This window comes from Heloderma suspectum, chromosome 3 (assembly GCF_057233095.1).
Source record: "Heloderma suspectum isolate Gila_16-S chromosome 3, 16-S_ref, whole genome shotgun sequence".
Lineage (NCBI taxonomy): Eukaryota > Metazoa > Chordata > Lepidosauria > Squamata > Helodermatidae > Heloderma > Heloderma suspectum.
This window is the reverse complement of record NC_139460.1, coordinates 37,136,897-37,149,961: the sequence shown is the minus strand read 5'-3', so window position 1 is coordinate 37,149,961 and position 13,065 is coordinate 37,136,897. Positions and strand designations below refer to the sequence as shown.

At 43.5% G+C, this 13,065-nt stretch overlaps 2 protein-coding genes across 2 annotated transcripts in view; both read left to right on the top strand.

Moving 5' to 3' along the window:
• SLC46A3 (solute carrier family 46 member 3) overlaps positions 1 to 11,508 on the top strand; it is a 134,415-nt gene extending 122,907 nt beyond the window's left edge. The window contains exon 7 of the mRNA XM_084842942.1: positions 11,424 to 11,508. The gene's annotated coding sequence lies outside the window, so the exon portion shown is untranslated. The remainder of the gene's footprint in view (positions 1 to 11,423) is intronic.
• Positions 1 to 13,065, top strand: part of FLT1 (fms related receptor tyrosine kinase 1) — a 202,649-nt gene that overhangs the window by 8,305 nt on the left and 181,279 nt on the right. The window contains exon 2 of the mRNA XM_084842930.1: positions 11,424 to 11,520. Coding sequence (XP_084699056.1) covers positions 11,424 to 11,520 — 97 coding nt within the window. The remainder of the gene's footprint in view (positions 1 to 11,423; positions 11,521 to 13,065) is intronic.

The window sequence follows — 13,065 nt, the reverse complement described above, 5'->3', positions numbered from 1 at the left end:
GAGACTTTGATCACGCTCCTACCTGTGTAAGAAGTACTTCTTAATGTATAAAATGTATACTCTAATAGCAGTCATTTTATTGAATTTCTCATGTTGGTTGGCAGGAAATTATGTTTTGCAATAGAAAGTACAACATGTAAGTCATGCTTAATGATCCTTAAAATTGATGCAAATCAAGCCTTTGGGGAAATGGTGTGCGATGGATAACATCATTGCCCTCTGGAGAAATGTTAGATTCATTAGGTCTGAAGCTCTGTAAATGCTGCTGTTTGTAAAGCTAAAGGCATTATTCTCATAAATGTCTTCAGTAAAGGGCTAACTCGGTTTACTCAGCATGTGGGGCTGTTCCATTCTCAAAATTGGAGCTGACTTTGCCAATGGAGGCATGAATAATTGCCAGAAGGAGGTAACATGGCGTATGGTGGCACTAACTGAGTAAAGAGCCAGTAGCTTGTAGGCTACTCTAACCATGGGCCATGCACCCATTTCTCCGTATTGATAATCAAACACCAAAAGACAATAATCATCCCTGACCACTGCTGGGGTGGTAATAGATTACTGTTTACTAAATGGCTACTATGAGATTCTAAGCACCGAAAGAGACCTTTGAGGGAATTAGTCTTAGGTTGGTCCCATCCATGACATAAGCTGGGAGTTGCCCAGTCTTCAGCAACTGGTTAGCAAACTGTGGAAATGGGGGCATGGTAATGCTTTGCGCACTATGTGGGTGGAGCTTACAAACTACTGGCTCTTCATCCAGTTGGCAGTACCAGTTGAGTAGGGAGGGGGTCATAACTCAGAGACAGAGCACCTGCTTTGCATTCAGAAGGTCCCAGGCTCAATTCCTGGCATCTCCAGGTAGGGCTGAAAAACTCTTGCCTGAAATTCTGGAGATTCACTGCCAGTCATTGTGAACAGTACTGGGCTAGATAGACCAATGGTCTGACTCAGTATATGGCAGCTTCCTATGTTCACCATGCAGTAGTTGTGAGTCCTTTCCCACCCCCAGTCCATGTCAGTGGATTGTTATCGGATACAGAACGCTCTGCATTGCCCCTACACTTTCCCAATCAGTACAGTCCCAATGGTTCCTGAGGGACTTTTATCCCAGTAACCTTAACGTTTAAGGTATGCCAAGGAGGCCTTCCTCTGCATCCCACTGTTAGGAGTGGTACGTTACATGGAGATGTGAGAGAGGGCCTTCTTGGCTATGGCATCACAGTTATGGAATGCCCTCCCCTTAGAGGCCCAGCTGGCACCAACACTGCCTTCATTTTGTCACCAAGTCAAGACTTGGCTTTTCACCCAAGCTTTTGGGTCTCAGTGACCATAACTTGGTTTGACTTGCCAGTACTGATTTTATATTGGATTGTGTGTGTTTTTGCTGCGGTTTTATGATTTTATGTCAAATTGTCTTTATTGATTGTACCTCATCCTGAGATTTTTTGATACAGGGTGGGTTAAAAATATTTTAATTAATAAAGGTAAATAAATAAACACTTGATCTGGGTTCTGCTCCCCTTCCCCCACTGTTTTTTTTTTTTTTAGTTGCTTGCCTACTGGTCATAGTCAAGAGTGAGCTGCTCCAGACATATTGTCAGTTGTAACTGTGACATAGGGAAGTTTGCTATGACAGGTTTTGAAAACTTCTGTTCTGGTAGTAGAAATGCATAAAAAAAGACAGAGAGTCAGTTCATAAAGTCGACTGTTTTGAGATATCCTGGATACAATCCTTCTCCATGGAATTTAATGGAACAAGACTGCAGTCAAAGTATACGTAATTTAGCACAAAATTTCAGTCCTGGGAGAAAAATATGTTGATTTCTTTTTAGTTATCCCATCTATAGGTAAATTGTAAAGTAATTGAGGCTGTAATCCTATACCTACCTACCTGGGAGTAAGCCCCATTGAACACAATGCTTAGAGAAGCCACGGTGGTTGCAGTGTGTGCCAGCTGCCATTGTGAATATTCCAGCCACAGCGGGGGGGGGGCATTGTGGCTTATTGTAATGTGTGAACTTGGGCAGGGTGGCTTGTTGCCATGGTTAACAAGCCATCCCAGAACCCTACTACAGCCCATGGGTTCTGGATGGCTTGTCACCCATGGCAACAAGTCACCCTGCCTGGGTTTGCATGTCACAATAATCTGCACTGATTGTCTGCTAAGTCTTGAATATTCACAATGGCGGTCAGCACACACCACAACCCACCATGGCTTATTTAAACCCGGTAGGTGCAGCCGACCATGCAAACTGGGTCAGTGGGACTTCCTCTTGTGTAAACATGCATTAGAGCCTCGTGTGGCACAGAGTGGTAGGTGGCAGTATTGCAACTGAAACTCTCTCCACGACCTGAGTTCGATCCCAGCAGAAGCTGGATCTCGGGTAGCCGGCTCAGGCTGACTCAGCCTTCCATCCTTCCAAGGTCAGTAAAATGAGTACCCAGCTTGCTGAGGGAAAGGTAGTTATGACTGGGAAAGGCAATGGCAAACCACCCCACTACAGTCTGCCATGAAAACGCCAGCGAAAGCGGCATCCCTCTAGGAGTCAGCAATGACTCGGTACTTGCACAGGAGGAACCTTTCCTTTTCCAAACATGCATTGGATTGGATTATAACTGATAATCATGTAATTTAAATGTGTTAGGATTGTAAGAGATATCTACAGAAGAGATCAGTGAGAGACAACATCATGCCTTTGGTATTTACACTTTGAGTTATGTTTATTGCTCAGTCCAATGGATGTGCCTAATAAATGTATTTTAAAACTGGGCTATAAGAAGTAAGCAAAACTAACAAAGGAATAAATAAATAAATAAATAAATAAATAAATAAATAAAAGCACACTCTTTATTACAAAATATGCTCCTTTAACAAATTCTGCTCGTGACATTAAAAGAGTGAAAAAAAAGGATGATCAAAATAAACAAGAGGTTGGATTGTCTTCCCTATGAGAAAAGAGATGTGTTTGGGCCTATCTAGCTTAGGAAAAAAGTGATTGAGAGGAGATATGATAGCACAGAATTTATGCATGGTATCCCTCCCTTATAACAGTAGAATATGAAATTGATCAGCAATAGATTCAGGACAGATAAAAGAAAATGCTTCTACACAAAGTACATACTTAATTTAAGGAATTTGCTGTCACAAGATGTGGTGATAGCCATGGGCTTATATGGCTTTAAAATGGAATCAGACTAATATAGATAGGACAAGTCTATTAAAGGGTATTCACTAAATGACACCACCGGTTCAGAGGCAGTATTGTATTCCTCTGGATGCAAGTTTATTCATTTAAAGCATTTTCACCCCATTCTTCAGCCAAAAAGCCTCTCAGAGTGGCTTACATGAAATCAATAATTAACAAAATGGTCCCTGTCCTCAGGTTTATACAACATGAAAGGGAAAAGGGATGAGAAGGGAAGAGAAAAACCAGTTCTTTAAGTAAGTTACGAAGTTCTTATAATGACCAGCTGGAATGGAAACAGTTCAGGAAGAGAGAAAAAACAAATGGAGCTGGTCTCAACAGAGCAGATGAAGCAGGCTCTGCTTTCCATTTCTCCCTTTGCAGCAGCCCAATGGAATGGCTGCTGCTAGATGAGAGTTGAGGGAGGGAGGAGCCCAACAGAGATGGTGTCTCAGCAGAGACAATGGAGTCCAATCGCTTCCTTTGCTGCAGCCTGATGGAATAGCTGCTGCTAGGAGACAATTTTTGGAGTGGGGGCAAACAGTAGCTTAATGGGTTTGTCTTCATGCGCAGCTATGGGCTCCCTAGAAGCATCTGGCTTGCCACAGGATGCTGGACTATATGGACCATTTGTCTGACTCCTTCTGTCTGAAGGAGTTGTCTCCAGATCAAGGCTGTTGGAAGGTGGTTGGCTTCTCATAATACACAGTAGCATTATGTTGCAGTGTAAGTGGAAGATATCTTCATGCATAATGTGCAGTTTCCCCATTCTGATATTATGGCTTTACAGCCTTCATGAACTTTCTCCTCTCTACAGTCTCATTGCTGGCTGAAAGTGCTACACTTCATTCTTGTGCAGGAAAAAATGGATACCATGCTTGTAGGGCTGGAAAGTGCCTGGAAGGGATGATTCTACTTCTCTGATAAGGGCTTCCCTGTCAGTGGCTCAAACCCTTGCCATAACCCAGTATGAGGGAAGGTGGATGGAGATGGAGGTGCTGAACCCATTTTGGGGGCAGGGGGCAGCACCTTGGATAGCACCTTTAGAGTGTTGGCTGGTTCTAAAACCCAGAATGGAATCACTCCCCTTCTGAAACTGGAGCCACCAGCTTCCACTGGTCAGAATCCATTCCTAGCGTTACAGCAGTCTTGCAGTACTGAGCTTTTGAGATTATCTCTGTGTGTAAATATTAATGAGACATAATGAATATATCTAGGGTTTACTGGTTTTCAAAACCAAGATAACAATGTTATAAATTTCTGAAAGAGTTTTTTGGGTGAAATAGTAAGACATCAAAAATCAAGTTTTATTGGTTTCGACCACTTTTTTTTTTAGCAGCTGATCTGGAAACAGATATACAATGTTGTTCCTTGCTAACTGTGCTTTTTTTCTTTTTAACAAAATAGTCACACACAAGAGGGCTTTCCTGAATTATATATTAGGGTTCTGTAGCAAAATTAATTATAGTCAGCCAGCAGATGTATTTATTTCAGTTATGTTCATAACTCTTGTGTTCATAGCAGTAAATAAAAGGAATTGTTCAAAATTTGTAAGATTTAATGTTCATCACTAGCTGACTGCAGAGTATGAATTTACTCCATAACAGGTCAAAACACTACAGGTAGAATTCACGCCATGTCCTTTATCACAGTGCTTTTCAGTAGCATCAGTATATAATTCACATTCAGCTGTGTCATCAAGTATACAGTAATTGAGAGGGCTGAGCCTCTGATCCTTCCTAGGCCCTGTTAGAAAGTGTCAACAGGGATGAAGTCAGGAGGAGGTAGGGCTTCTACATCCACAGATGATGAAAAAGATCCACCCTTCCCATTGGTTGTAATGGGAGGGAAACATTTGACGAGCTCTTGAGTTGGTCTAAATACAGTATCTGTTGGGTATGGGGTGTGGTGAGAGGCTCACAGAGCACTGGATCCATCAGATCCATGGCTACTCCCTCCTAGGGATGGACGGAACACTTACCTTCTGTTCCGTTCTGTTTCCACTTTGGGGGAGGCGCTCCGTCCCTCCCCACAGAATCCTCGACGGGAGGGGAGGCGATCTGGTCCTCCCCCCGGAATCCTGCCCGGCCAGCTCCACTCCGCGGCCAAGCCACGGAGCCGCCGGCCGGCTCCGGCCGCCCGCAGCCAGACATCCGGCTGCTGGGCAGCCCTGGAGGGATGCAAATGGCAGCTGTCGTAGCCGCTGCCATTTGCGTCCCTGTATTTAGCCGTGATAGGCTACGTAAATATTTATGTAGCCTATCACGGCAGGGGGGAAAAAAACCCAGCGTACGCAAATGGCGGCGGCTACTGCCATTTGCGTACGCTGGGTTTCCCCCCCCCCCCTGCCGTGATAGGCTACGTAAATACTTATGTAGCCTATCACGGCCTCCGCAAGGACGCAAATGGCATCCCTGCATTAGCCATGATAGGCTGCGTAAGTATTTACGTAGCCTATCATGGCTATGAAGAGGAAGCGAATGGCGGCCGCAGGATGGCCACCATTCGCAAAGCAGTGCAGATGGGAGCAGGTAAGTGCTCCGTTTCGCGCGCCTTTTGTGGGTTGGGGGCGCCTTTCGTGGGTTGGGGGGCGGGGGCTTCATTCCGCGATGGATTTCGGGGGGGCCGAATGCACTGGCATTCGGCCTCACCGAGATCTGTCGCGGAATTCTCTGACATCCCTACTCCCTCCCTGCCCACTGGCACACCCCCAACACACCTGTTCCCCCCTGTCCCCAAAGTCAGAATTTTGACTTCAGAAGAGTTAGCCTCTATGGCAGAGCCAGGAGTGGCGCTCCAATGTCAGGAAAAGCCCTCTGAGGTTAGAGCTCTGACTAAGACCTCAAAGAGGTTTCCTTACACAATCCATTGGCCCCTGGGATGCTGTCTAGGGACCATAGGGACTATATGATGACTCCCTGAATGATGAGAATGTAAGGCTGCAATCCTATACACACTTACCTGGGAAGGTCATTTAACTCAGCTGGGTTACTTCTGAGTAGAGATGTATAGGATTGCTTTGTTAGTGATGTTTTATCATCATTACTATATTCCTGTCTATATTTACTGTTCGAGCACAGGCAGTTGACTGGTATGAAAGCAAATAAACTGGAAGAGGACAAAACTTAAGAAAAACATTAGCAGTTTTTATATGGTTTACTAATTATGTAAATAGAAAGAATATTTACATATTCATTCATAGGAAGAATGAAGCTTTATAGAAGTTTATGTACCTTAGGCTTAGAGTCTAAGCCTTAATGATCTATGACAATAATATTATGTCTATGACAGTAATATTGTTCTAGAAAATGCATTATATATCATGGAAAGATAGTAAATAAGAGAGCTTGAATCACTCACTGAAGGGGCAAAATAACTCTTGTTCTAATAAGATTATATTGAAATTAAGGTTGAAAACCTAAACATACTTACTAGGGAGTAAGCCCCACTGAAAACACGACGACACTTACTTTTGAGAAAACATGCATAGGATTATGCTGCACAGCTGCAATTGTATGTACATTTACTTGGAAGTAAACCTTATTGAACACAGTTGGACTTACACCTGAGTAAATATGCACAGGATTTGGTTGCAAATAATTTAAAATGTGGGTGCATATCTCTCTGTCTATCTGAATAAAAAGGCCAAATGGTTATTGTGCTTGCCGCTGCTTTAGAGGACATGGTAGCAGCAATACGTGTATACCAAATTTCTTATGTTAAATGGGAAGCCTCCTTTGGTCTTACACTGGTTGGTCACAGATATAAAAGTGGTTGGATAGTTCCTTGATCCATTAGATAGGCAAAAATGGCATTTTGTATAGCATTGAGTTCATTTTCCCCTCTTGATGTTCTTTAAGCTCATCTGCTTAATCTAACTGCAGTTTGTCATTACATCTGAACCAGGAACTATGGTTAGTTTAAACTATGGTTTAATCAAACAAGCCAACATCAGAAACCATTATTTGATCTGGCCTTTAAAAAAAATTAGTGTAAATGAGCCAAAGTTTGGCCTGGTTCAGACATAATATCAAAGAGTATTTAGTTTAAACCAAGAAGCAGATGCTTCCAATCTGCTGATTGCAGCCACACCAGAGCAGGAGAAGGGAGGGGAGAATGCAGCAGTAACACAAGATGTCCCTTTACCTGAGGCATGAGGATGTGTGCTGCCGCTCCCACATGACTGTTGCCATCACTCACCCAATTTCCATTATTGCTGGCACCATCCCCCCCCCCCCAATGAGAGATCAGGCTGCCCTCTCTGGAAAGCCATCCTGGCCTTAATAATGCCTCATTTTGAAGGGTTCTTCCTGTCTGTTCAAGGCGATCTCCAGGCCCATTTCACAGTGTCTTGCTTTGAGAAAGGGCCCCTCAAAGCACAGCATTCTGGCCAGATTCTCCAGGGAGGCTGCCTACCTGCTCTTTTACTCTAATACTCTGATCTCTTACACTTTGTGTGGCTAATGTAGCTCTCCAGAGAGGCTGCCTGCCTGATCTCTCACTTTGAACCCTTTCCCAAAGTGAGAGATTGGATGGGTGGCGTCTCTGGAGAGCCTGCCCACCTGATCTCTCTTCTTAAGTGAGAGTCTTTGGACTGAGAGGGGGGCTGCTCTAAGGAGCTCTGCTCTCAGCTCTCCCACTGTGGCATTTGCCAAGTTCGTGATTGGAGCTGGTGTGGTGGCGGCAGCAGTGAATGCAGGAGCCCTCCCGGTTTAGGGGAGGGGTGTGATCCACCATCCCTAGCAATCCCTGCCTGAGCAGGGGATTCACCCTGCCTTATAGGAGGGCTTGGCCTGGGACGGTGCTTTATCCTGAGATTTGATAGGTTAGTTCTCATAATGCTAACCTATAATTTAGTGTCTGAACCAGGCCTAAGGATGATTTGTGGAGTGAACGGGAGTGGAAGAATCTCTTCCCTCCATTAACATAGCAATAATAGTCTTCACATTATCTTCTTGGTTTGCTGCTCTTTTCCATGTCTCCCTCCCCTCCATATTCTAGCCCCTTTGTCGCTGCTCTTGATTCCTCACCGATGCTGCTTTCATGGCACAATTTGACCTATATTTGCAAGAGCTAGACAGTTCCTGGCAAAATTTCTGCAGTGTTATTGAAGCAGAATTTCAGGGTTAAGTCACAAGTAGTAGCCTGATCAGTACTGAAGTGAATACTGTCTTGATTGTAATGGATTTTCTAGGAATAGTGCTGTAGCTTACTATATATTAAACTAGGTACAGTAGTTAGTATATTTTAAAAGAGAAACAGTACACTGTGTAAATGGGTTGATTGCCATGTTGATATATAAACCTGTGTATCTCCATGATTCTGTGCAGAAGATACTGAAATAATAAACATTAAGTCATTGTGGCGGCAAGTTTTCTCTGCAAGCCCACTTAAAAGGATTGAAATTTAGCCAAGAACACACTTCAAGGTATTTGTTAATAATAGCATATTTATCAGGGTGAATATATATTTCATTCTATCACTGGTGGAGATAAGAAAATCAAGGTACTTCTAGAACACTCAGAAAAAATGATATTTGCTCGAACACTCCCTGATTACTGGAAGCATCTGAATAGGAAGTAAGCCAAAGTGCACACACCGCATGTGCACTAGAAGGAACAACCACTAGCGCAACGGGAAGTTAATGGCTGATAGTGCAGCTGGAAACTCGCTCCATCTAGCACTTCTGCAGAAGGGAACTCCACTGACCTCTCTCATTCTGGAAGCATTATTCTGAGCTAGTTTCCAGGGTTATGCTCTCAAGCGCTAGCAATCATTCCTAGTAGCACAAGGTGGTTGACGCACTGGATACTGCCTGTAGGATAGAATGTTTGGTTTTGTTAGTTCCAGGTCGTCCTTGGAGCAGGGCATACAAGATTTCTAATGGTAGTAACATCTATATGTATCAATACATTGTGCAACCTGTACATAGGAGCACAGGGAGCTGCCTTATACGGAGCCAGACCATTGGTCCATCTAGCCCAGTATTGTCGCCGCTGATAGGAGTGTCAGGGTTTCAGGCAAGATTCTTTCCTAGCCTTACTTGGAGATGACAGGAATTGAACCTGGGTCCTTCCATGCGCAAAGCATGTGCTCTACCACTGAACTACAGCATCTCCCTGTATTTACTAGGGCACATAAAGAAAATGAATGAAAATCTATGAGGTGTTCCAGGAACTTTGTTAAAATGAGCGACTAAAGCTGTTGTACCAAACAAAGAGAGAAAAAAAGGCTTTGTTTGAGAAGATTATTTCTAGGAAAATAAAAAGCTGAAATCATAGTCTCTGTCTTTTTCACTACCCTATTTTACAATATAAAATTATAGAAACACAGAAAAAACTGCTTCAAAATACTTATATTTATAGGAATACATTATTTAATTTATCTGAAGAGTGCCAGTTTTGTAAAATATTGCACATGGTGACAGCTTATATCCCTGTGAAGGTTTGCCTCGATCTCCCCTACCCCTTTGCAATATGTTCAAGAAGTAATTCATATCCTGCTGTTTGCTGAAAGTATCTTCTACTGTTGTAATCTTAACAAGCCTCCAGAAGCAGAAGTGGTGCATGAGAGTAAATTTGACATCCAATCCAGTAAAGGGCAGTTGTAGTAAACATGACTGTCAAACCAATCTTACAGTAGGCGTTCCCATAGCATCTGTGGAAACCCTATCACTACCCACTAATCACAGTGTTGTGCACCAATGGCATTACCAAATTACTCATGCATAGAACGCAATGGTCAGTGATGGCTGACGCAGTGATGGTGCAGTGATGTCAGTTCCTCTCCACACACTACAAACAATCAGGATGCCAGGTAGAGACAATAGCATCTCTCCCTTCACAAGCCTCCAGGGTAGGTAGAAGGCCTTCATGGAGATCTTAGAAGTCTCCTAAGAGAAGGATCTGTGGGAACAATGCCCTGTGGTGACAAATTCCATAACAAATGTGGGGGGTGAACTTTACACTTTAAAAAATTATTATATTGTATTTATATGTTTTATTCATACTTTTGTGTGAATCTTTTTGATGAAGCGTAGGATAAGAAATATTTCAAATAAATAATAAAAGAAATGAATACTTGTGGAAGGAATAGCAAACAGTTCTGTAGCAGCCTGACCATGACCTGAACTCAAGCAAACAATACAGACGTTATAGCTGCAGATATCCATCCTTATGTCTATTTTTATGCTTATTTTTAGTATATGATACAAATACATGCATGTTTTGGTCATTCTGGCACAGTTATGGTCATTTTCCATTTGGGCAAAAGTACCGCCTACTCTAAGGGAGAGATAGCTGGCATTTGTTAATCTGTGGTCAAGTGTGTAGCTTCAACCCCTTCTTATCCCTTCAATCTCTCATAGAGCGTGCACGATTTTTTTAAAATGTGAATAAATCATGTAGATCAGGGGTGCAGAACCTCAGGCCCAACGGCCAAATCTGGCCTACCTGGGATCCTAATTCAGCCCTCTGGGATTCCCCAGGTGGCCATATTCCCTTCCCCTGGCCCCACCCCCTTTCCCCCAACCACTGGTTTTCTGATGGTTTCCCAGCTTTTGTGCAGCTTTTCCCTCATTCTAAAAGGCTGAAATGCCTCTCCTAAGGCTTAGCTACTGGCGGTAAGAATTTTAGGCTAAAACATGCTGATATCCTTGGTGTTTTGGACCAACACCTTTTGCCTTCAGTCCTGCCCACCAGTAGAATGCACCCCACCCCCCAAGCGCTTCTCTGAAATGGAATTCGGTGCTTGGGCTGAAAGAGGTTCAACACCCTGATGTAGATTTTGCTATGTGGCCTTGAGGAATGCCTTAGAAGGCCTGGAAACAGCCCATCAGCTAGAAACTGAAGAGGATTTTTACCTGAATGAATGTGAAATTAAACTCAAGACTGACCACTTATGTTCCAATTTTAATCTGCATATATTATCTTCTACTACCCCCAGTCCATATCAGTGTGCCTTCTACCCTCAATCCACAAAGTCAGTCTACCAAGAAGCCACTTTGAGAACTAGGAGACGCAACAGGGTTGCGCTTGCCCATCTCTTTCCTGACAGAGGTCATCTGTCAGGGTGTTTCAGTACCAAAACTGGGCCTAAATCTGGATTGAAATGGATCTAGGTAATCCATGTCATCCATAATGCCTTCATGATTTTTGAGTGAGTGGAATGATTGAAGCCCTCCAAAGTCCTGCGACTTTTCCACTAGTTTTAATAATGCTGTTTTTATTTGTTTTCCAGGATCTAGTTCAGGATCCAAATGGAAAAGTCCAAAACTAAATATATTGGGAACACAACATGTCATACAAGAAGGAGATGCTTTAAACATCATCTGCAGGTAATTGACTGGGGTGAACTTTCCATAAATTTGGACTACCGTTAATATATCCTTGCTCTAGTCTGAAACTGGAGTGGGGGTTGAGAGAGGGACACATTGTTGGAAGGGTGATAGAGGCAATAGTTTAATAGGCTGAGGGAGTTGTTTGTTTTTGTTGTTGCTTAAAAGGAGGTGCCAAAATAGCTTGATGCAATAAAATGAAAGCTTGGGAATTTGTTTATTTATTTAATTGTATTTATTTACAGCATTATATACCACTCCACATCTAAACACATTCTGGAGCAGTGAACAATAAAAGACAAAAAGATAAAAGAAATAAAACACATATTAAATTTTTTAAAAAAAAAATACACCCCCCCCCCCCGAATACCTATAAAAGCCATGGCTGGTCAGAAGGCTTCCTGGAATAAAGCTGTCTTCAGGAGGCACTGGAAACAACATGGTGCCTGCCTGACTTCCAGAGGCAGGGAATTCCACAGAAAGGAGGCCACCACACTGAAGGCTCTTCTCTGGTTAGATTCCAGTTGAGCCAAAGGTCCATGCAGAACCACCAAGAGCATGTCTTCTGATGACCTCAGTGACCAGGCAGGTTGATAGGGGAGAAGGCACTCTCTCACGTATCCCGGTCCCAAGTTGTTTAGTGCTTTATACACTAGTACCAAGACATTAAACCTGGCCCAGAAGCGAATAGGCAGCCAGTGCAGTTCCCTCAGCAAAGGATTTTCATGCTGAAAAGGGACAGCTCCTGACAACAGCTGAGCTGCAGCATTCTGCACTAGCTGCAGCATTCTGCACTAGCTCCAGCTTCTGGAGCAGCCTTAAGGGCAGCTGCACATAGAGTACACTGCAGTAATCCATTCTTGAGGTTACTAGTGCCTGTACCACTGTGGCCAAGTTATCCCTGTCCAGGAGAGGCCATAGCTGGCAAACCAGCTGAAGCTGGTAGAAGGCACTCCAAGCTACCATGGCCCACTTGGGCTTCCAGCAACAGTGATGGATCTAGGAGTACGCCCAGACTATGAACCTGACCTTTCAAAGGGAGTGCAACCCTATCCAGAACAGGTAATGAGTTTATGTCCTGAACTCGGGAATCACTCACTCACAGGGCTTTCAACTTGCCAGGATTCATTTTCAGTTTATTGGCCTTCATCCAGCCCATTACTGAATCTAGGCACTGATCCAGGACGTGCACAGCCTCACCTGATTCAGATGTCACAGGGAGAAAGAGCTATGTGTCATCAGCATAGTGATGGCACTTGGCTCCAAATCCCCTAATGACCTCTCCCAGCAGCTTCATATAGACGTTGAACAACATTGGGGATGAGTTAGTATCCTGTAGAACCCCATAGCTCAATTGTCAAGAGGCTGCAGAATGGTCATGTAATGTTACTCTCTGAAATCGGCCCCACAGGTAAGACTAGAACCACAGTAACCCAGTGCCTCCAATGCCCTTCCCACAGAGTCAATCCAGGAGAATACCATGGTTGATGGTATCAAAAGCTCATGAGAGATCGAACAAAATTAACAGGATTGCACCCCCCATCC